At 43.8% G+C, this 25,200-nt stretch overlaps 1 protein-coding gene across 1 annotated transcript in view; it reads right to left on the bottom strand.

The window, feature by feature from the left end:
- Nucleotides 1-25,200, bottom strand: part of TENM4 (teneurin transmembrane protein 4) — a gene marked incomplete at both ends in the record, with an annotated part of 363,192 nt that overhangs the window by 144,363 nt on the left and 193,629 nt on the right. The window contains 3 exons of the mRNA XM_080612995.1: nucleotides 7,069-7,269; nucleotides 11,543-11,737; nucleotides 16,753-16,854. Of these exons, the coding sequence (XP_080469121.1) occupies nucleotides 7,069-7,269; nucleotides 11,543-11,737; nucleotides 16,753-16,854 (498 nt within the window). The remainder of the gene's footprint in view (nucleotides 1-7,068; nucleotides 7,270-11,542; nucleotides 11,738-16,752; nucleotides 16,855-25,200) is intronic.

Raw genomic sequence — 25,200 nt, 5'->3', positions numbered from 1 at the left:
GAGGACCGTCTTGATCCGGCCTAGTTAAGGCAGATCACAGGCACAGCCTGACCACACACAAGTGTCCACCTTGATATTCCAGCAGTACCTTGGATAAAAGAGGGAATAGTCAGAACCAGAGGGCTAGACTCACAGAACATGGAGGATGCCTACACAGTGTGAGCTGGTTACAAACTGATGGGCCAAACTTACCGAACATCATATACTTCAGTTCAAAGGCTGCACCGCTGCCACGGAGTAATTCTAAGCCTGCAGAAATACTCACTAATTCCTATGGCTTTACAATCATGACCTACTCCATGCAATGACCATAATGTTTCAAATTCTCAGCTGGCTTCTGTATTAAGAGACAGAAGATCAACTGGTTCTATCTTAAGAGAATGTAAAGAACAAGTTCTCATCGGTCTTGCAGGACAGTAGTTTTATCCTCAGTGACAGCTGGATTGCACTTACTATGTCAAAGAAGTGACTTAATGTTGCTTAAAAAGCAGCAATTTTATGACAGATAGGAGTTGCAGAGAAAAGGCTAAATGATGCCCAGCCCCTATGTTGGCATGATGTAAGTCCAGAAACTGTAATGACTCTTAATACAAAAGACTGTAATGTAATGACTCCTTTATACAAAAGAAAAGTCAGAGAATTAGCCAAAATTTGGTCATCTGAGACTCATGAGTTTTTAGTGATACAATTGCTTAACCACCCTCAAAACACTCTGTTTTAATGGGAGCCACTTAACCATGGAATACATTATTCTGTTGTGGTGCTGTGAAACATCTATTCTACATCTATAGGGTGGTGCTGTGAAACATCTATTCTTCAAACTAGCCAAGTCAACATGAACCCCACATGATCTGGTCCATCACTGTTGTTTTCAGTCAGTAAAGTCCACAACACAAACCATAACCGATCCAAACAAATACAACTTCATGGTGTAAGTGCTGAGGTCACATTTGGAGATAGGGAAGAATGCTGAACTCAAATAGGCTTGCTGGGAATTAGCCCTAATTGTTGGAGAAAACAAATAGGGAATGAGTTAGTCCATTCATTGCCCATTGAGTGGGTCCATAAATTTGCACTGATGCTGGTACAGCTGATATAAGAGGAAGAAGATTTACTCATCACAGTTATGCCTAAAGGTCAGTGAAGACTAGCATTTGCTTCTTATACCACTGGACATACGCTATTCTCAGCCTGAGACATGAGCTAATCAGACCAAACATCTTGTGATCTAATGGTCAAAGCCAGACGGATGAAATCACCATTTCCACTGGTTTTGGCCAAGTTTAAATGACAGCTAGAACACAAGCTTTCAGTTCATTCATCTCTCCCTTGATTGTATGTGACCAAGACTGCATGGACTGCTGCAGAGAAGTGCCTTAAAGTAAGATCCTAAATGCATCCTGAAGCTGTCAGAAGTTTGATGGATCTCTGGTTGGCCAGGGAATGATTTCTCAGCTATCACATTGGATGTAGGAATCCATATTGATGGTGTTCAAGGCCAGGTTGGATGAGGCCTTGGGTGCCATGGTTTAGTGTGAGGTGTCCCTGCCCATGGCAGGGGGGTTGGAACTGGATGATCTTAAGGTCCTTTCCAACCCAAACCATTCTGTGATTCTATATTTGAAACATAAGTTGTATTTTCTATCTTAGTGTGAGTTTTCTCCCTGCTTTTAGTGTGCCCTTTCCATCTGCTGACCACAAAGATATTTGGACTTTAGAAGAATTGGACTCCTCACAGAAATAACAACAGCTTATAGCAACCATTACCCCTTTTCCTCCACCACACCAGGGTCTCCTTATAGGCATTTTCAATGAACAAAGGGCAAGGGAGTAAAAGGGTATTCAAATGAAAGCCTCCCTCAATACTTTTATTTCAAATGATTTGGCTGGTTTTAGTCTTTTATTGCATTTTTAATAAAAAGCTTAGAAGACCTTAAAGGATAACTTCATCTTGGCAACGGGTAGGCTAAAATCTGCACTCACAATCCCAACTACATCAAAACCTTTATGTTTTGTACAATGCTAGTTCCTGTTAACACTGTTGACTCTCTGGGTTCGCTTACTCCTTCACAATTCACAAAGCAGAGCCTGGGATAGCCTTGGGTAACAGCACTGGGCTGCACGTACTTTATTCCTAACCTGGTTTCAGGATGGTTCCCTTGGAGAGAAATCTCTCCACACAGCCACACAAATAAAATGGGGAAGATCACAAGTTCACAGATGAGCACTGTACGGCTCTGTGAGGCTAAGGATGAAATCCCTGCTGGTACAAAACATGTTTTGCCCGTCAACAACTGTTAAAGGTCCAAGTTAAGGCCTTCAGGAGAGGTTTTTCAACTTAGTACTGAGCCAGAACAGGTTCTGATGGTATCTTCTGAAGCTGAGCTTTGAAGACCCTTTGCCCCCATAATTTCAATTGCTTCAGACTAATGTTTCTCACTACATTGCAAGGGTACTGAGACAAACCAGTTACGGATTGAAGGAAGATCATTCCAAGTGGCATTTGATTACAAGCTGTGCCAAATAACTTTTTCTTAGGTCCTTAAGATCTAAAATATATGGATTTTTATCAATTTCATGTGTTGTATCCTGAGATTTTGCTCTCTTGCTCTTCCCCATGTGTTTAAAGCTAAGAAAAAGACAAATCAATGAGTTCTTAGGCTTAAAGAAGGCTCTAGCCCGTAGTAAGGTACAAGTTGATATCACATGACAGCGGATGTAGTATCCATCTTCTACAGAAACATTTTTACCCCTTAATGAAGAAAAGGATTGTTTAAAGGAGGAATTATATGAGCAGATTCCAAGGATGGATTTTTATCCTGGTGCCCTTGGGCACGACATGAATTTAGGATGAAATTTTCTCCAGAGAAGCTGTGGCTGCCCCATCCCTGGCAGTGTTCAAGGCCAGGTTGGACACAGGGGCTTGGAGCAAGCTGCTCTGGTGAAAGGTGTCCCTGCCTGTGGCAGGGGTTGGAACTGGATGAGCTTTAAGATCTCTTCCAACACAAACCAGTCTGGGATTCTATGTTTGTATAAACAGGATCAAGCTACCAGATTTCATGAGATACGGTCATGCAAGCCCAGCCGTAGTCTCTGGTCAGGTGTGTTCCCTTTGCCTTTTCAAAATGTGGAGTAAAATATCTTAACTTCTAAGTTCTTTACTGAATCCCATCTTCCAGTTCCCAACTCCTATCATTGAAAGCACAGCCCATGATTTTATATCTCCGCTGCCAATTTAGGACCACCATATACAAAGTCCTATTCCTATTACTGCTCTTCTCCAGTGTACTTTTAAGGGTCTGAAGTACTTCCCGGGATGTCAACCATGCCTAAAGTGAGCCATTACAAATGAGTGATTGAGAAGGAATCCTTATCTGTATGCAGGTCAATATACAACCACTGTCAACTGCCCAGAAAAAGTCAGTACATTTATTATACACAGAACATAATTTCTATTGCTGCTTTGAATATTCAGCTTCCCAATAATTCTAGTGAATATCCTGCATGTCAAGATGTCAACTACCGAGCAAAGAACAGGGCGAAAATCACTGATTATATTTGAGGAGAGTGAAGGGCAACACCAGATAACTTAATTCTTTCAAGAATGATTTTGCATCCAAGCATAATATTGTTTCGATATGCCTGGGATTGTACTGATGCATCAGGGAGATCCCTCTGGGAAACAACGCATTCCCAAATTCAAATAACCTGACTCACCTATTCATTTCCCTGCACTCAGCAAATATGTCTTATAGGGCATAGCTTATTGCCTCTTGATTAGCCAGCAATACCTGGTCCAGTCTGAATAGGTCAAGAATGAGACTATATCACATATTAAGTTCAATTTCACACTGCAGCACAGGCTGTTCCCTTCTTCCCACTATACTCAGACAATAAGAGGTTAAGAGAGCTGCCCTGTAATGAGTTGCAGGAACTTGGGGAATGAAGTCCTTTGCTAGGGCTTATTAAGAGGTGAAGGGAGATAGGTCATCAAAACCCTGGGATACAGAGGATCTGTGCTGGCAGACCCTGGAAAACAGGGCTAGGATGGGTGTTCCCTTAATTATCTTTCTTGTACTGGGTTATAAAGGACCTTTTTGTATGCACTTGTGCAACAGTGCTAAGATGCAAACGGGACGGGATTTAATTCTCCCATGGAGAAATCAAAATGCCCCTTTTGCTGCTCAGTACAGGTTACCTCTGGACTTACCTCTGCACCTTTCTCCCAAAGACTTTCTTTATACTTGAGGATCTACCAAAAAAGAAGTGCACACTGAGGGAAACAGGATCCTAAGAAACTGACCTTTGCATGAAGGTTCCAGGGTGAAAAATCTGAGGTAGTACGGCAGCAGCCCTATCTCAGATATATCTCAGCCCTATCACCAGATATACTGGTAGCGGTTACACATATAAAGCAAACCCTCCCCCATATCATTACTTCTTCCTGTAATGCAGTGCAGAGTAGAATTCACAAGAAATTGAATTGCCCAGCTTTTCTATGAAGACACAGGCTAAGTGGAATGAAAAAAGACACCATAAACAGGAAACAGGAATCTCGGTAATATTATTATCTTGTGAAAACTAAAGGGTTTATCAGCAATCTGTGCTCCTCTAAGGTTCCTTCTAAAGGCAGGTGAAATCTTAGCTTAGAAAGACTGAGTCTAAGGTTCAAAGATGGTCTGGTTTCACTTTCTACATATGACAATACACAGCGGTGAGGCCCTGGCACAGGGTGCCCAGAGAAGCTGTGGCTGCCCCATCCCTGGCAGTGTTCAAGGCCAGGTTGGACACAGGGGCTTGGAGCAAGCTGCTCTAGTGGAAGGAGTCCCTGCCCGTGGCAGGGGTTGGAGCTGGATGAGCTTTAAGGTCCCTTTCAACCCAAATCATTCTGGGATTCTGTGATCCCATACAGATTGATACCTTCTAAATGAATACAGCATTTCAGAGAGGCATTAATCTTGATCTGAAGGTGTTAAAAGATGGAATCTGGGTTTCGATATGATTATGCTGTTCTCAGCATCTGCATCTCAATAGGGTTTATGAAAGCAGCTGTCCTTGACACTAGCCCATGCAGGCACGGTCCTAGAGATTTCACTGAGACTGAACATGGTCCCGTTGCTTTGCTGAGTTGAGGCTGATTTATGCAAGTACTTGGCTCATTCATTTAACAATACTTCTATTCGGTCCTGCTTTATAGGACAATGAAAATCTGGCCCCTTTTGTCCTTTCTACAGTACCTCCACCCTGCTGGGGTGGGCAGTGCGTTGTTACATGTACTAACATGCTTGCTCCCTCTATTTTCATCATGCAAGAAGAGCACCACGCATCCTGTGAGTAACTCTGTCTTTCAAACCAAGTCATCAATTCAGTGGAAAGGTCCGGGTTAAAAATGGAAGTTTACAAATCACCTCAGCTGTGGTTTTAGCTGTGAGGCACAATAACCTGAATGTTACAAGCAGCTCAGTGAGGAAAAAGGTCTTGGAGTGATGCTCAAGTTTGTCTCAAATAACCTCGCAGTGCCAAAGAAACTTTGCCCTAGATGGATTTACAAAAGCAGTATAAAGAAAGCTTATAAATCATCTGTACATGAACCTGCAGGTTAACAAAGGGAAAGTGAATTCTGTTTGTGTGTAGGAATAAACAGTTTCCCAAATCCATCCCTGCAATCCCCAAACCTCTGGATAAACTCAGAGCAATGACTCAATTATGAACTATGCTACAAAATCACTAGAAATACACTACTTTTCCCCTTATGGTGATCTTGTAAAGGAACTCATAGAGTACGGAACTGAAGATGTTAATATGGGGAAGGGAAAAGCCTGACGCTAAACTTATCCTCCTATCAATGCTGGATAGTTTCCTTCCCTATACCTGCAAAAGTTGTGATCAGCCTAGTTTTAGCCCCAGGCAAATAAGCCTCCTCTTTTGCTTATTCAATTTTACAAGAAGCTTTCTAACATCTAACCCGAATGATGATAGTCAAAAAGGTTTTCTTTTTATATCCTTTGTACCACTTTATTCACATTGCCCCATCCTTGGAAGTCACTCTCTTAAAATACTCGCAAGCGGTTAACCTGATTTTCTTTACACATGATAGTCATTCTTTAGTGAAAATGCAGTTTATGTGATTTTTCTATTGTATCCACCCTCCTAACAGGTGCTTTTTTGGTCACTTTGCTCAAAATTAATCTCATTTCATTGCCTATATTGAGCTGCCCTGGATTTTTGGCCTAGTTCCACCCCAGCTGTGCAACGTAAAGAAGCTGTTACTGCTGTAGTCTCTTGTTTGTGAGCACAAAAGCCAAAAGACTTATGTTCCATAGGTTCTGAGTATTTAACATATTGTAGCATTTCTCAGTGTGGCCTCTAAAAACTAATTGCATTTGGAAGAAATGGGTCCTGAATGGTTTTTCATTTCAGATACCTGATGCAGGTTTTGAGCAAGATGAAGGAAGGTCAAAGTTCCAAACCTAACAAAACTGCCCATAAGCATCTATCTTCTTGGTAGGTGCTTGTATTATTAAATACTTCTACCCTGTAGAAGTACTACTTACTATTTACTTGATAGGGGACAGTGCTACAGTCTTATATGGACCTCATGTGACACTCATCATCCTCTAGCTGAGCTTAGAAAAGCACAGCCTTTGAATTCCAAAGGGAAATGAGACCTGAAGGATTGCCACCTCCTCCTTCTTGTTTACAGCCACCTAAGGAATATTTAGTCATCTCCTAAACAGCAAACCAGACCCTTTGGTGGCTACTGGGATTCATCAAGAACTAACACCAGAACAAGCAGTTATATGTAGACCATCAATTACATTCATAGCAACATAATGAACAATAGCAAGCCTAGGTGGCTTTAATGGGGTTATTTATTATATTACTCTACGCTCAGCAATGGAAGCAGAATTATTTATGTAGTTGAGCTCTGGCATTTCTGCTTCCAGTCATGCCCTACATGTGCTTTACTGGAACACATTTGCAGCACTTCTATAGCAGATCAAAGCCTGAATGTTTCGCAGAGTTTAAAGCAAACAAAACCCAGCAGTAAGTCACCGCTGACGTTACCGATTGAGCAATCATGTCCAGTCCAGTTGGGATCGCAGCTGCAGAGTCCAGTATCTGGGAGGAAGGTCCCATGGCCGGAGCATTGGTCCAGACAAGTGGCTCTTGGGGTCTCACAGTTTGTTCCTCCCCAGCCCACCGAACAGTGACATTCTCCTCGCACGCACACGCCTCGTCCCGAGCAGGTAGGATCCATGCAGTCCACTATACGGGAGAAGGAAGAGGATGCAGATAGGGAAAGCAAATGGGAATTTCATGAGAAAAAGCTATCAGACTGCCATCAACACAAAGCTATTTATATGATCTTTAGGTCCTTTCCAACACTAACCATTCTATGATTCTATATACCATCTCAAGGCTCCAACTAGAAAGCAAAGCCCCGTTGTGCACAAAGCAGATGCCTCATGCAAGAATCATAGGACAGTTTGGGCTGCAATGGACCTTCAAAGGTCATTTGCTCCAACTCCCCTGCAATAAGCAGGGGCATCTTTAAGTAGATCAAGAAGAGAGTGTCCCAAAAAGGCAGTGAGACCTAAAACAGTGTCATGGAAAGCAGAGAAAAATTCAATTATTCAACTCTTTTATTCAGGCCTAAATAAATGATCTTCCTGGTAAGAGCAGCCTAATATCAATTAAGAATAGAATAAGAGTAATATTTTCCTGCACACATATCGTGCCTCCATTTATTCTATTAGAATAACCTAAATTACTGCTCTAATGAATTCAAAGCTGAGCTCTAGTTTTCTGAGAGAGAATTTTACACAAAGATTCAGCAGAAGTTAATGTCCTGATTCAGCAAAAGACATGCTTAAATTGAAGAATGTGCTGAAATCTATACAGGTTTCACAGACACTTACATAAATGTCACATTAAATAGATCCTTTGAGAGTTTTCTGGAGTAAGAATTAAACAAAATTATGTATTTTTAGTAGCGGTGGTTTGATTTTTGACTTATTAATAATATTCTTTTGTTTTCTGGTGGTTTTCCCCACTCAAAGAGGCACTTTCCTACCAAGACTTGAGACCCTTCAGTTACAGGGTATAGCACTGCGCACCAAAAGACCGGCTACAGTGCTGCCTGATTCCTAAGTTATGTGGTTTGTAGACAACTATCAGAGAACTCTGCCCATGAGGGGAATTCCACCCAGCAATCAAAACCCATGGCACCCAAGTGAAGGATTGGGGGAGTCAATCATCTATTTGTATATAAAAGCTCATAGAACAGCCTAAAGGAAATTCTTCCCACCTCTTGTAAGGGAGTTTGGCAGCAACCTGGGGATCAGTGACAAGTGTCTGGCTAAGCAACAAAGTGAAAGCTGTCCAGCTCCTAACAGAGAAGAGCAGAACACACCACCACACACCCAGCAGGTTTGTGGTCTGCTTCTTCCCCTCTTATAAAAGCTAATCAGAATCCCAATGACCTGCTTAATATCCAGAAACGTTAAAAGGAAACACAACAGCTGCTCAGATAATTCCCTGGCTTCTCAAACCCTTCTCAGCCTGACAAGTAATGGCTCACCTATTACAACCCCAAGGCATGTGAGAGTGTTTGGGGTTTTGTTTGATTCCTGGAGCCCTGCTCACAGCTGAAGGTTGTAAGAGGCTGGAGAGGATGAGTCTATAAATCTCCTTCGCTGTGAGTGAGCTGGGAGCTCAGGTGCCAATTTTAGCATGAGACCCTTGAAGCCCTGGCCCTGTTCTTTCTCAACAGTAATAAGTATGAAAAGGACTAAGAGATGGACCAGCAGCCCTGTATAGGTTCTCCACAGATGGTTTGAACATAGGGAACAAAGATCACAGGCTAACTGACAAGAGGCTACCTCCAGGCAATTAATCATCCCCTCTGAAGGTCAATTGGGAAAAAAGGTGAGTTTTACAGGGGCTCCATTGCAGGAGGCAGACAATCTGCTATCTCAGCTCGAACACAGGCGATTATAAGAGGGGAATGTGCATGTCAGAGCCCCCCATTTATCATAATCCCAAGGCCATTTTTCATGTTGAAATGAGCCCTTTCAGAAAATGTCACACACAATGGTTACTTTAATCTCAGCCTCACTAGCTGTATCTCTTTAGGCTTTCTGCACCATCAGAAGGGCCCTGGGACAGGATTACAGGCTTCTGCTTTCTTCTTAATCAATTGCTTAGTGGATTTGGAGTACAATGGTATATTTTTAGGGAGTTCTGCATGACAAGTTTAGCTGCTCAGCTCTGGGAGGAGCAGAGATGGGGAGCAGGGCAGGAAAGCAGAGCTGACAAAATCTGGTACAGGTGGAGAAAGAAAAGAGTTTTGCATATATATCTGCATCGCTGCTTGGAAAACGTCCCAAATGGTCTAATTCCTGCTTGGAAAATGCCCCATTTATAGTTCAGCCTTGTGCAGAATCTTTGCAAAGGAAGATAAATCATGCAGCAGGCAAGGTTAGTGCCTCTTCTATGCTTTTCCCCAATATGCTTCGTGCTTCATTGGTCACACAAGTTATTAGGGCTTATTCGGTACCCAAAGAGCAACTTCTCATTTTTCACTGCTTAAATTTGCTCCTTTCCCTTTAATGTCTCGCTGGCTTAGCCCATGCCTTATAAAATATGGGCCAATAAACTAAGGAAGGAGCAAAAGAAAAGCTCATGTAAGATTGTTGGCTGATGTTTTATAAACATTGCTGAACTTCTATAGGGGGAGGAAAGAAAAGACAGAAGAAACCCTGGAATGAAACCCCCATTATAAACACGGCCTAAGCAGTGAAGCTACAAGAACTGAGAAATAATAAACCCTAATCAATTCCAGATGGTTCTTCTTAGAGGAGAAATTAAAAAGTAAAAGCAATTTAAAAAATAGTATAAATCAACTTTGTTTTTTTACTAGATCTAAAGATATTCATATATAAATGTCCTCAAGATTTCCCACGTGGTGTATTTCATCCCCCCTCCCCTTCACAACACAATACAAATTATGCTTTGAGTATGAAAACCAAACGCATACTTGGAAAAATACGAAAGAGATCACAAGAAAAATCACGTTCTCTTTGTTCCTCATTGTTTTTCAGGTTTTTACCTAGTGGGATTGACACTGTCCCCTCCAACATGAAATAACTGAGCAATGTCTGGCTTTTCTGCTTGAAATGGGAGCAGGGGAATAAAAGGTTCCAGTGAGACTCTTACTCTGATTTACACACATTAAACACCTCTGGCTGGAGGCAAAATCAGATCGTTTCATTTCTGTTTAGCCAGTAAAGATAGGATCTAGTAAATAGGGAGATGCTTTAAAGATCCTTCAGTAGTCACCACCTTTGGGTTTCGCATGCCCCACGGCTTCATTGAATTGTGCTTTCTTAAGCCAAAATGAAGCCTTCTCAAGAGCTGGCTTATTGTTGTAGCAGCTGATACTGTCTTCATCTGACATTTACTGACACTGAAGCTACGTTACATCGAGATGTCCCACTCCAATACTTTTAACACACCAAAAGGGTTGATAGATGAGATGCCATTTGAACGTCTGAATCCAATTCAGCCTATTTTCATTGTAAAATAAAGCCACTCCAGATAAATCTTTATCCTGCACACATGAAGAACACCATAAGTTAATTCAAGCCATTGTGATTCTTATACATGTATCGAGTCTATCTTAAATCTATGAGGTGGCGCAGAGCCTTTACGTATGTATCTGTAGAAGCATAATTTAAACGTAATTATTTATCAGGTCATCTGCATTGAATTTTAACAAGAGTTTTCAAAAGTACTGAACCTTCGTCTTTAAATCAGGCACTTCTGGATGTATTTTTATAACTGTCCAAATGATTTGTGCACTCACAAAACACCACTTTTTCATTTAGCAGTAAGAAGCAGTCACAGACTGGAGAAGATAAAGGTTTATGGTGGCAGGTGCCTCCCTACACAAAAAAGATTGAAGATAAGTGCTAAAAGGCCGTGTATTTCTGAGCCATAAATCTAAATGTAAATGAAAAATGTTTGGGGGCTAATGTGTGAAAAACGCAATGGAAAAGCCATTAAAATAATATCTGATTTTGAAGCAGAATTTAATTCAAGGCCTGAACATTTCTAAGCTTTTAAAGCTGACAAGAATCAGAGACTTTCTCTCACACACCACCATTTTGGGGATGGAAGCAACCAAAATCACTTGGCATAGCCCAGCAGAGAAGAAAGCACTGTAAAAGTAATTATACGTTTCAATGTGTAAATGGAAACGGTGCTTTAATAAGAACATTTGAACATATGATTAGATGCTCTGGTCTTTCAACTCAATTTGTCTGTCTGAAGCATTTGATGGCTTTTCATCCAATTATTGGACAAATATGATAGCTAATGACAAGTTATGACAACATATCATTTTTAGGTTGCATCCATCTATTGTGGCTCTAAGGTGCCTATTACTGTTCTGTTTAAGTGCCAGTCCTATTCCGAATTGCCTCCATCCATGTAATTACCTGAAGCTAAAGGCTAATTGAATGTGTGGTGCAAATACCTTCTTCACAGCTTTCTCCTTTGTATCCTGGGTTGCAGATACAGGTCCCCATGATGCATGTGCCATGGTTATTGCAGGAGACATCGATGCACTGGTTGGTTGGGACATCACATTCCGCTCCCTTCCAGCCGCTGTGGCACAGGCACCTTCCCTTCATGTACTGCCCGTTTCCACTGCACAGCACAGGGCAGGATGCTGGGGACAGATAATAGACAGCGCATCAGAACAAAGTGTACATGGCTATCACTTCAGCAAAGACCACACGAATCCAGAATGGGGCTGGAACTGAATGATCTTAAGGCCCTTTCCAACCCTAACTGTTCTATGATTCTATGATTTATATTCTTCATACACAGTTTTCAGTGGGGTATGTTGCTCTTTTCTTTGCCAAACCCAATTCTTCTATGGGGATGACATCCTTTAAACCAAACCAACAGTGCTCTTGAATTAGAATGTCTCCTTGTTTTGTGTCTCATCATTTTTTTGCACTAACTAACCTCTTGTATTCTGACTTCTCAATGTACTGGTATCTTCTTTCAGCAGCACCACTGACCTTAGCTTGCTTATCAGTAACTCTTGGCTGCTGCCAAACTTCATACTTCCCTTGACACTGCCTCTGCTGTACACAAATCACTCCCCTGTTCTGTTGGAATCCTCAGCATTACGGGTTCCAGTTGCTTTGCTCAGAGTCCAGAATGCCACGTTGAGACTGTTGCCCTGATTTAGCTCTTGTCATATCATAAACTACCAACCTTCTCCACCAAAAGAGTTGTCAAGCACAGGAACAGGCTGCTCAGGGAAGTGGTGGAGTCACCATCCCTGGAGGTAGCTAAAAAGACATGAAGATGTGGCACTTAGGGACATGGTTTAGTGGTGGACTTCAGGGGTTAACAGTTGGACAAGATGGTCTTACAGGTCTTTTCCAACCTAAACGATTCTGTGATTCTAGCTGAATGTCCAGCCTTCTGTTTTGGTTATCACCTCTGCTGGACTCTATTCACCATCAGACACCACGCAAAACTGGCCTCTAGTCTTCCCAAGCTCCCTGTAATAGGAGTTCTCCAAATCTCCCCTCTGATCCTTGTCTCAGTTTATAAAGGACTTTTAGTTGTCCGTGTTTCTGGCAAAGTGGGCTGATTCTCAAGGTCAACCAGATGCAGGATTTCTTCCCCGTGATAAGGAAGAGAAGAGGAAGCTGACAAGCTCAGGCTGTGGCATGATGGATCCCAGGAATCCAGCATTTTCTGAGCTAAATATGGAAAATGTCAGGCAGAGTGGGATGGGATGGGATGAGCTGAAGGATGCAGAGCAGGCTCCCCAAGAAAGGACTTCTTCTGTGACCAAAGCTTAGGTAACAACTGCTCTCTAAGCTTCCTTCATCTCTTCTCTGCTGATGCCTTCTCCCTTTTCCATCCTTCACCCTTTTCCACCCTTCTCACCTGCCACTTTACACTCCTTTTGTCCTCTGCTCTGACTTTTCCAAGGAAGCTGCCGATTTGTGTCCCTCAGAAACAGAAGCTGCCCCTGTTCACTGTCCCTTGACACTTCTTGCTTAAGCCCTGTTCCCTTCCATTTCATTTTGCTTCAACTCCGCTGCAGGGACAGAGATTCAACACAGACTTCTCTTGCTCACTGTTGCACATCATTGTTAGGTGAGAGCAACTGAACTTGTCATCTGCCCCTCACAAAGGCCATTCGTGGATGTTTTTACGCAGGACAAATGTGAAAGGAATATTCCAGTCTGGTGTTTAATTCAACTGCATTAGGCATGTGATGAATGCAATGTACCTCTTTTGCTTTGTTTCTGACTCTATACACAGGAAGAGGTATTAACATGGTTCGGGAACATTCCTCTCCTTCTCTTCTCATCTTTTCAGCTAGCAACTGCATAATGCACATCCGGTGTTGCTTCCATGTGTCCTTATAGTCAAGTTGGTTTGAGTGTAACACAATTATAGCAACTTCACTAAAACACAAAGCACTGCCAGCTCTGTTAAGCCCATTTGATATGCAGTGAACTATATTTGCCTGACCAAGATAAAAGAGGTTTAGAAGATAAATGAATTTGGCAACTGTTATTACTAAGGAGCTCTCTGTTCACTTTAAAGGAAGGACATTGCAGTGGTGCGTTTCGAGTGCATCGTTTGCAGGGAGATATCTACCTATACAACCTGAGACATCAGCTGCTTCAGATACCCTGTGTTTTGTACGTGGTTCACAGCAAACTCACTCTGTAATTTCACTTTTCAGCTTGGCTGATGGAATTTTCCTCCTGTCTCAGATTTCACTTGCTCAATAATGGACCCTGTTCTTTCAAGGCACTGGAAAAGGATCATATGCAGCTCTTTTCAGCATGGAGAAAGAATAATTGCTTTTAACCAGTGGGAGAGTGCTGAGAAAGACCGAAATGTTTTCTGACAAGACAGCTGATCACTCAGTACAAGACCAGATAAATGACTGGCCATCTGCAATAAGACTGGTGCTCTACAGAGTCCTCTACGGGGAACACCTTCAGCATAACCTGGAAAGTGCTGCTGCAAATGTCAAGGCAATGGCAAGAACAAAACCTCCTTTGTAGCACACCACAATGAATAAAGACAAAAGAGGTGTCTGGAGTTTTTCCACTGCTACTTGTGCGACTCTTTTCTGTACATAAAGATTTATAAGTCTTGTTTGATCATTCAGATTCCAACAAACAAGATCCAAGATGCCAAAGTTATAGTCATTCCTGAGTGTGACTTATGGTAGCAACAACCCAAATGCACACCAACTTTCCTTGTAAAGTTTAGCATCAGCGAATAAGATCATTCCATTGTTTAATTTATACAGAATTTTATAACACCATCTTCCATGGAACCATAGAATCAACCAGGTTGGAAAAGACCTTTAAGATCATCAAGTCCAACCTTTAGCCCAGCACTGCCAAGTCCACCACTAACCTGTGCCACTAAGGGCCTTGAATACAAACAAAGGCCCATGAATACACCCCTGTGATTTGTTCTCATTTACTCAGTTTAAATTAATTGGTTAATAATACATTCATAATTAACCCTTATTAAAAGCAGAACAGCTTTTTCTGCTCCACAGTCTCCCACTCATTTGGATGGTGAATTATGAGGCTGATTTGAAACAAAGGAACACCCAGGAAATCTATGACCTAGAAATCTTCACGTGGGCACAGACCTGCTTATTTAAGGATTATTGCTCAGTACAAGGATCAATGTATTGCTGCAGATGGATACTGCATTACACATGCCACAGTTGCTGCCCTCTGAGGGATTATAGGTCAAACCCAGCATCTTAGATTCCCCTGAAAACCAACAGGAAGCCAATGCTGGGGCCCTCCTATCTCATGCTCATGGGAAGATGAGCCTTTTAACAAGGCCACTGGGTGGAAATGCATACCCAAATAGCATTTTGACACTCCAGGTATTAATCTGTCCTCCTAAAGGCAGATCTGCACCCAGATGAGTCTGAACTGCAAGATAGTAGAATAAAAGGTGTTCATACCAGCCGGAATAAGGACTGTAGTGAAATGGGACTTAGTTACTCACATGGCTCAACTGAAGTGTGAGAAAGCTGGTTTACAACCCGTGAAGGGATGTGAGCCCCTCTGAAAGTGAATTCAGAACAAAAGCTTATATATTCTGACTTACAGCAAAGGAGCTTCTCCTTTACTGACTCTACAGGGAGCCTTGTGGGGAACAAGCCCTGAACTTCTGCCCCTATCTAAAGTTGGGAGGTGTGAGCAGGACCATGCTGTGGGAGATGGGGCAAAAAACCCCTCCTTTTGTCTCCAGCACCAGGGATTTGAAAAGGAGCTTGGAAATGCAAACCGAGTGTAAGGAAATGCAAACCAAGTGTAACCTGAGTCAGCAAGAAGTTTGACAGATCAGCTCTCAGGGATGCAGACTGCCACATCCATCTTACTGGGCTGTGAACTCTGAAACACCTCTGGGGTTTTAGCCTGGACCAAAGTAGTTCAGCACAGAGCTCCCCTCCTGCCCGTGGGGTTTGCAGCCCTCCTTATCTCTATCTTTTGGCTGGGCTACAGTGATTGACCCACGCTTGGCTGGAGGGGGAGAGGACATGGGGTTGGACAGAGTTTAGCTCTCCCTCTTGGGAAGGAGCCAGTCTGCCTTCCAAAGAAGTGATGGGCTGGGGTGAAGGCCTGACCTGTAGCCTCAGCAAAGCTCCTTGTGTGGGCATTAGCTTTTTACACTGCCTTCCTCCCCCCATTTACAAATCTGCATTTAGTTTCTGGCACTGTTGGAGCCAAAAACCAAAAGGCTTCAAAAAGGTTGACGCGCTCTGGTATTTCCCACATGCAGCGTTCTGATTTCTTGGTCTGAAACATGCTCTCACTCTTAGTACTTCATTTTGGTTTTTAAATGTTTAAATAACCTGAAAGTCTTCAGGTCACACAGAAACCCTTCCAAAAACATTTATTAAAAGTACTTATCACTTGAGCAGAAAAATGTTTTATATTGTTTTCTGGGGTAAGCCTCCTTCCCAGTTGTCCCAGTGTTTTCACTTTTGGCCACAGTATCCAGTTTTTCCTGCCGTTACTCCACTCCAAGCCCTACTTTACCCCTGTCCCACACCCCCTAACAAGGCTGTCTGTGATCATTCAGAGCTCAGGCAGATTTGCAAGGCCTGCAGCAATGAAAAAGGCACCTGATTTTTGTAGATTCATAGAATCCCAGAGTGGTTTGGGTTGGAAGGGACCTCAAAGCTCATCCAGTTCCAACCCCTGCCACGGGCAGGGACACCTTCCACTAGAGCAGCTTGCTCCAAGCCCCTGCGTCCAACCTGGCCTTGAACACTGCCAGGGATGGGGCAGGGACAACCCACAGCTTCTCAGTGTCTTAGAAAGTATCATTATAGGGTTTGTTACACAATGATCTCATGCTCTGCTAAACAAACAGTAATGCCGCATTTATAAGTCATGGATTTTAAAGTCCCTTCCAGAGAGAAGATTCCCAGTACAACTCTTTGCCTGTCCATACGCAGCTTGGGGTTGTGTTGGTGCTAAGGTCACAGCAATCATGACGAGTAGCAAACAAATCCACAGATCGGACCTGTTTCCATTGTACTGCAGCATCCCCAAGCAGGTTGAGGTGTACATCGTACAAGCATGAATATAACACCCACAAGAATTAACCAAAGGGGAGAGGGGAACAGTATATCAATCAAGTATAAATTCCTACCTCTGCCACAGTCAGGGCCCAGAAAGCCAAGGAAGCAATGGCAAGTCCCAGACACGCAGTCTCCATTCCCATAGCAGTTACTGGGACAATTATCCACTGATTCTGGAAAACAGAAGAAAATGCAGATAATTCCTTAGGCAAAGGAAGACCTCCGAGCTTGGGAGGTTTTGGATGTCAGGACAGCTGAAACTTCAAAGTCATCACTGCACTTGGGGATGAAAGCGTTAGTCTGAGCTTCACCAAAGACACTCCATCATTGACAGCAACGGATGGTTCCATCGTAACACATTAGTGAGGAGTGACTGCAAATCCCATGGTTAAATCACAGCTGCTCAGCACCTACCAGGCTTTGTCCTCACTCAGTACCCGAAAACTTCCACGTGTCTTTTCCTGCTGCTTACTTATCCAACCTTTTCCCCTCTTTGAATGGGTTGGAGAGAAGCAACCCACACCATTCTCATTGCAGAACACGCACCTTTGGTCTGATTTTTGTTGAATTGGGTGTGTGAAAATGGGGCATTTATTTGTGCCAAGCAGAGCTGAGCTACAGTAGCAACGTTGCCTAGGAAGTTACTGAACACAGACTCCTGGTTCATCCTGTCCTGTTGGAAGATTATTCCTTACCAAATGCCTTCTCATTTGTTCTGCAGTATTATACAAACAGCCATAGTATTGCACGCTGGTGGAACAGGAATGGGACCATTCCACACTTCCTTCTGTTTCTAGTTATCATTTGAAATTCCCTGACTTTGGCAAAACCACTGGCTATTCATCTCTCCAGGAAAGTTAGCAGGTAAGCCCAATGTTATCTAGCGCTTTTATTGTGAGGACAGTTCAGAATACTGAGGCTAAATTATCTGTCACAAGAGAAGAACACAAGCTGGTAAACTATCAAAAAGAGCATGAAAATGATTTTACTTTCTTGACTAAACTATGACAGAAGACTGAGTAAATGTGAGCAGGGCTTGGAAAGGTGATGGAATACCACGATTCATCCCACACTATTATTTCACGTGTTCTTAGAGGGTGATGTGTATCAGATTCAAACTGGATTCAGTCATACAGGAGAGGCACTGGTGGTACAACTGTTGTGGAGTGTGACCCATGTGAAAAATGCCTGTGCTTTAGACTCCACGAGTCCTTGTGGTAGCAAAGATTTGTAACTCGCTATCGGTGCAAGTGAAGAGAAACAGCTGCAGTAGAGATGTGAGGATTAGTTTCTAATCACAACTGAAGGGAAGCCTGTTTCTGGATGGGTGTTCTCCCAACAACACAGGTTTCGGAAGGACATTTTAAAGGACATGGTGGAATTTCAGCGTTCCTAAAGGGCAACAGCGGTTTTAAAGACTAAAAACAGTTTCAAGCATTCATGTTTTAAGCCTTGGCACCAGACATCTCATTATCAGATAGCTTCATGCAGCAAGGAAGCTACAAGGAAATGCTGTCAGTTTTCTAACACTTTAGCTCTCTAGTTAAGCAGAGATTCACTTTACAGTGTATGGAAATCCAATCACAGCATGCAGTCAACACCTGGGGCCTGAGCTGCCACCTTTATTCCAATCAAATCACAGCCATGCTTCCTAGAATAAAAAGCAACTCAGGCCTTGTGCGTTTATACCGACACTCAGGTATACCAACACAGACTTACTACCAGGTCTAAACACAAACCTATGCTCTAAATGAAAAGTTCATGTTAGTCTGGACGTATATAAGCTTCAGAACTTTGTGATGGTTTAATTTCACTGCTGAAAACAAAAATCGTTTTGCTTTATGCATTTTTGCCTCTATTCTTTTCTTATAATGCTTGTGTCCTTCTTGTCTTCAAGAAATATATGCAGAAATGTAGAAAAAGAAGTTACTTATTTACACATATAAAGACTATACAGAGTGTGAGCACTGTGAAACAAGATAATGAAAGGGGGAAGGAGATTTAACAGCTCCTGTTGCTGAAAGGGTCAGTCGTTTTCCTCTAATCCTCTCATCCTAGGCACAACTCTAAGCTCCCTCTTCTTGCGCTGGTTCTGGCACTTGTCAGACCCTTCAATGAGCTGGTTAAGCTCAAAAGGTGGCAAAAAACCCTTAATCCAGCAGAGAAAAAGCCAACAAGTGAATTGTTTTCTATGACCTGAAAACTGGGAACAGGAGGAGTAAGGCCTATTCAGCATCAGTGCAGTACGCAGATGTCTCATGAAACCTCACCGTCACACTGCCACACTGAAGCTGGCCTGGGGTCTGAAAGCCTGCAGCAACACTGCATAAACATAGAATCCTAGAGTAGTATGGGTTGGAAGGGGCCTTAAAGCTCATCCAGTTCCAACGCCCTGCCATGGGCAGGGACAGAGTAGGTTGCTCCAAGTCCTGTCCAACCTGGCCTTTTCCATAAAGGAAGTGTTAAATGAATTTGCTTTTTTTTCTTATAAACTCCAGAGGTACTGAGAACAAAGCAGGTTTGGGACTTCAGGTTGTGATCAGCAAGCCATAGAATCATGGAATCAACCAGGTTGGAAAAGCCCTTTAAGCTCATCCAGTCCAACCATTCCCCAGCACTGCCAAGGCCACCACTAACCCATGGCACTGAGGCCTCGTCTCCACGGGGTGTGAACCCTTGCAGGGACGGTGACTGCAGCCCTGCCCTGGGCAGCCTGTTCCAATGCCTGAGCACCCTTTGGGGCAGGAATTGTTCCTCAGCTCCGTCTAAACCTGCCCTGGTGCAGCTTGAGGCCGGTTCCTCTTGTCCCATCCCTTGTTCCTTGGGAGCAGAGCCCAGCCCCTCCTGGCTCCATCCTCCTCTCAGGCACTTGTAGGGAGCGATCAGGTCCCCCCTGAGCCTTCTCTTCTCCAGACTGAACCCCCCAGGTCCCTCAGCCATTCCCCATCACACTTGGGCTCCAGGCCCTTCAGCCCTGTTGCCTTTCTCTGGCCCCGCTCCAGCACCTCAACCTGTATTCTCAGGTACCATCACAAACTAGAATTTCTTTCCATGTTGAAGACTGCAGGCATTACCAAGCCAGATTCACTTACGACTTCCCATAAACCCCCCCTGTCTTTATCCCAGGACGGAATTTCATTCCAGTGGTTACAGACTGCACCAGGAACAGCTGAGCTGATTTTCTGGCCCTTCGGAGATGTACACATAACGTATGCACACATCCATGCACACTGCTCTAACACCTACATTTCAGACTAAACAGGAGGAGGTGGGTGACTTGGCATGAGAAATTAGGGAGTCGAGATGGGTGAATCCTGGAAAGAATAAAAGATCAAATGGGCTAAGTCTTAGCATTTGGAAATTTGCCTCATTATTTTCCAGTGGGTCTTAGATGACAGAAGCGAGCAAACTCTTTACCACTCAGGGAGCCCTAACTTAGTGGCACAAAGCAATTGTCTGCCTTTTATGTCCACAGTCAACATTGCTACAGAGGTGACAAACTCAAGCAATACATAAGACAGGTCACTGCAAGTTAGGGCTAAGTTCTAGTCTCCTTTCTATAGCTTATTCTGCAAGCTGCACATGTAATCATAAGGATATTTTCCAATTAATACAGAATTCCATATGGTGTTTTATGAACGGTGCCATGGGAACTGTGTTAAAGGACCGTGACGATGTGTTCTTTTGTTTTCCTTAATTGTTAAAGTTCATTGTGAGACCATGGTCAATCCTTGCTTAGAAAGAGATAGATGTTCCCTGTTCTTTGCCTGACTCCCACAGCTTTCTCTTGGCTTCCAAATCTCTGAAGCGATCTCATTGACACCAGCTGGTAAGGGCAAAGATTATTCATTAGAGGGTCAGCCAATTAATGATGCATGCTGCTTTCCCAGGGTTTTGCTATCGTGTCCAAAGAGAGCATTGAAAATGCAGCTCCCCTGACACCTTTCAACAAGCAACAGCAGCAGGAGCAAAGCTCCTGAAAGCAAACAACTCCCGCTGGGACAGACCTCCAAGAGTCGAGGTGATGGGGCTTCTAATGGGGACTGCAGGAGCTTGTGTATGGGAGTAATTGTCCTGTCAGCTTCAGAATCTAATTAGCAACGGAGAAAACAAGTGATTTCCTGAATAACTGTTCTAAACATCCAGACATGTCATTTACTCCTCTGAGAGGAGGAAATGACATAATGAGACACAGGGTCTTCAGACCCACACTGTCCATGTTGGAGAGTGGTATGGAAATGCCTTGTCTGACACAACAGGTATTTCCTATGCTAGTCCAGCCCGCCTCACTTGGGAAAAGGAGGATGTACAGAACTGATTTGATAATAGAAATCCAGACTGGTTTGGGTTGGAAGGGACCTTAAAGCTCATCCAGATCCAACCCCTGCCACGGGCAGGGACACCTTCCACTAGAGCAGCTTGCTCCAAGCCCCTGTGTCCAACCTGGCCTTGAACACTGCCAGGGATGGGGCAGCCACAGCTTCTCTGGGCACCCTGGGCCAGCACCTCAGCACCCTCACAGGGAAGAGCTTCTGCCTAAGAGCTCATCTCAGTCTCCCCTCTGGCAGGTTAAAGCCATTCCCTTTGGCCTGTCCCTACATGCCGTTGCCCAAAGGCCCTGTCCAGGTTTCTTACAGCCCCTTTAGGTATGCAGTCATAAAAATGAAAGATGGAAACCATTCATTAAGTGTGAAAGCCAAGGCTTCTCCAAGAACAATACTCTTCTTCTGAAGCACTCTTTAAGCTCCTTCCCACCCTGAGCTTTAACTATCAAAGCAGAGAAAGAAACAGATCATGCTCTGCAACGAACCTGCTTTACTTCACGCACCACGTTGACTTACAGCTGCTGAGGATACTTTGAGATTTTGCCATTTGTCTCAAGGGGCTTTTTTCAGTACAAGCAACCTCCCAGCCGGTAGATTTTGAGGGAAACTTGGCTGAAACCTTTCTCTCGTTGCTTGTTTTCCCACTGCAATCACTCCTGACCCTGAGAGAAGCTGCAAACTGGCACGATCCTGCCCATACCCTCAATACGGCTTCACACTACACTGTCTTTCATTTAAGAACGTCACCGAGTTCAGTAGGAGGTTGCTAATTGTTCCCATTCCCAGTTTTTTTAGGCTGGCAACCTGAGGCATAGACAAATACACTGTTTGCTTCGTATCATGAATGTGACAGCAGCAAAGCTCCCGGGCTAATGGTCTGCTCAGGGGACCACTTTGCTGCTGACAAAAAGCCCTGCGAAAGCCAACTCTGCTGTGGTGAACTCTATAAAGATCCGTCAGCCTGGCTTACAATTACCTCCATGAATTACCTTTATCCAGATGAAATGCAATAAACATATTAAGGAGGCAGAGAAACTGCTAGACCTTTGATGGACTTCTTATACATATACTCACCATGTTTGCTGGTCAGCGGTGTAGCTACTCAAACAGTATTTCCGCCTTATTTATCTACTATGCAACATTCAACTTCATGGCTTGTTTCTCTATCTTTGGGCCAGAGGCCAAGGCAGATGTTTGCCTGACACCAAATCCTATTAAAGGCTGCAGTAACACAATTGTCTGTTAAAGATAAATATTTTATAGCCTGCACTTGCCACCAAGCATCATCAGTCCCTGGGCATTTACAGGCAACTATCTATTGGCAAGGCAAAAATAGTTCTCTAGCTGGCAACTGAAGGGAGTAGCTTGCCTGGGAGTTAATAAGCACCAGGACTGCTTTCTAAGAACTGATTAAATGCCCTTCAGTGCAGTGTGGTTGGATGAATTCAAATGTAACTATTTCATTCCACAACCTCAAAGAGCTGTTCTGGAACTGGCAGTGTTTGGTGTCACAAACTTGGAGGAATAGCACTGCAGTAGAATAATTCAATCAGTTTCTGGAATGAATGACAGAATCATATAATTCCTAGAAGGTTTTGGGTTGGAAGGGAGCTTAAAGCTCAGCCAACCCCAACCCCTGCCATGGGCAGGGACCACTTCCACTATAGCAGCTTGCTCCAAGCCCCTGTGTCCAACCTGGCCTTGAACACTGCCAGGGATGGGGCAGCCACAGCTTCTCTGGGCACCCTGGGCCAGCGCCTCAGCACCCTCACAAGGAAGAGCTTCTGCCTAAGAGCTCATCTCAGTCTCCCCTCGGGCAGGTTAAAGCCATTCCCCTTGGCCTGTCCCCTTGGCCCTTGTCCCAAGCCCCTCTCCAGCTTTCCTGCAGCCCCTTTAGGCACTGGAGCTGCCCCTTCAGGAGCCTTCTCTTCTCCAGGCTGCCCCAGCCCAGCTCTCTCAGCCTGGCTCCAGAGCAGAGCTGCTCCAGCCCTCGCAGCATCTCCATGGCCTCCTCTGGGCTCGCTCCAGCAGCTCCACATCCCTCTTGTGCTGCTGCCCCAGAGCTGGATCAGAACTGCAGGGGGGGTCTCCCCAGAGCACAGCAGAGGGGCAGGATCCCCTCCCTGAGCTGCTGCTCACGCTCTGGGGGTGCACCCAGCACACGGGGGGGTTCTGGGCTCAAGCGCACACTGAAGCCGGGTCATGGGGAGCTTCTCAATGACCAACACCTCCAATTATTTGCCCTTCTTCTCTGTTGCTGCACCAGAGCAACCTTATCAAGCCATGGATTCTTTCTCCTAGACCCACTTGTCCAGGATAAAGCTGCCAACTACAAGCTCACTGCAATAACATCTCTCTTTCACAGAGTGCTCCCAGTCGCTGCCCTGGCTACGTTAGCAATAATTTTAATAGGAAGCCAGGCAGTAGAACATGAAAGGCAAAGACGACTCTGAAGCTCTGTGAACACATTTAATTTACTTCCCAGCTGCAGAGCTTGCAGTCTTGTTTATGTTTCAAAGAAATGATGCGACTCAATTGAATTTCACTGCGGGATGGGTTGGATTCGAAGCCTTAGAGAGCTGTCACCTGCCCTTGTAATTGTGGTAACAATGTCAAGGGAGATGTGGAGATGAGAGGGGATAAAACAGGTTTCAGGTATCTTGAAACCTCACAGTTGATATTATGAGCCCAAAGAAAAGAAAGAGGGTTGGAAATATCCTGGAAACAAAGGAAATGTGGAAATGCTGGCTCTGGTATTCTCTTCTTCCTCCTCTTCCTTCCCCAGCTGAAGTTTGAAAGGACCGATTCCTTCTCATGGTACATCCTCACCTGCTGAGATTTCACTTTTTTCCTGCTTCATTTGTGTTTTATAAGGCTTTTACGTTTCTAGCTCAAGTAATCCACACCTGGCAGCCAGGGATGTGAATGTCTTGACAGCATCATGGAAACTCAGTCATTATTTCTGAGTGCTCTTTCACAGTTTCCTCTTTGCAGGGCACGCAGTGAGATGCTGATGCTGTTAATGCCACTTGATGTTGTGCCAGGTTTTGACGGGTTTTTTCTGTTTCTGAAGGCCGGGAGGTCTGTTTTAATTAAAGATCTATGCATATAACCCTGTTTTGCTCTCATACCCCAGTGGAACTCTAATCTTCACATGCAGGTATATAAGGATGCTAAATCAGGAAAAGGCCACAGGCAGGCAGTCCCTTGAACAACTCCTTAAATTACTCCTGATTCTGGAAATTCAGAGTGAAATCACAGTATCCAATTGCATGTTCCTCTCCCCACACCCTTTTCCTATGAGAACGTTAACCAAGAAGCAGTTTGCAATGGCAGATACCCCGCATCTCCATCAGTGCTCTGACAGCAAATACCTTGCTCCAGCCAACAGCAGCTCCAGAGCCTGGATCACTTCAGAAGGTGATGGTGAAGCACAAAAGGTTTGGTGCTCAGGATCACTCTGGGTTACTTATTGAAATCATCAAGAGCTGCTGAGTCTGCCAAATTCAACAGCACATCATGTGAGTACATTTCCCCTTGAGATGCCTGTGCTTTTCCTTCTAGGCCTGGCTTGAGCTATCTCTCCAGGTACAGGAATGGCTCTCAGCGCAATAACGCTCTTTCTCACACTGTTTCAAGCACACTGGACTCCAGACCCAGCTTGGAAATACTACAGAAACAGCTCTTTTTTGCACTATTTCTGAACTTCTGTTCTACAGAAACAGGGACCAAGTGGGAATAGCCTGGGGAGAAAATAAAGAAGAGAACAAGACCGACCATTTCAGAAGCCTGGGCCACACTTGGCCTGAATGTGGTTTGTCCTGTGAGATGGAGCTTTATCTCATGGATTCATTCCCTTCTCCTACTGCTTCCTTTTCAAGAAGAAAACTGTGGTGCAGAACACCTTTTAATCTAAAGCTACTGGATGGTTGAAAGCACAAGGTGAAATAGGATTTCAAAAGCATTTGGGCACTGGTCTATGGATGCTACCATTTAAGTTAATGGTATGATCTCCTTTGATTTCATCAGCATTTAGCAAACCCTGCTAATGTATTTCTGCTGCTCATAGTGATATACAGGGGACATTGTTTTTTTTCCTGATAACGTAAGGAATGCTAAAAGCATAAAAGGGTCTATGAAATACAGTTCTTAAGGAATTGCACATTGATCATCTGAAAAACTCTGTTCCAAATC

This window comes from Psittacula echo, assembly GCF_963264785.1.
Source record: "Psittacula echo genome assembly, chromosome: 3".
NCBI lineage: Eukaryota > Metazoa > Chordata > Aves > Psittaciformes > Psittacidae > Psittacula > Psittacula echo.
This window is presented reverse-complemented; position numbering and strand designations above follow the sequence as displayed.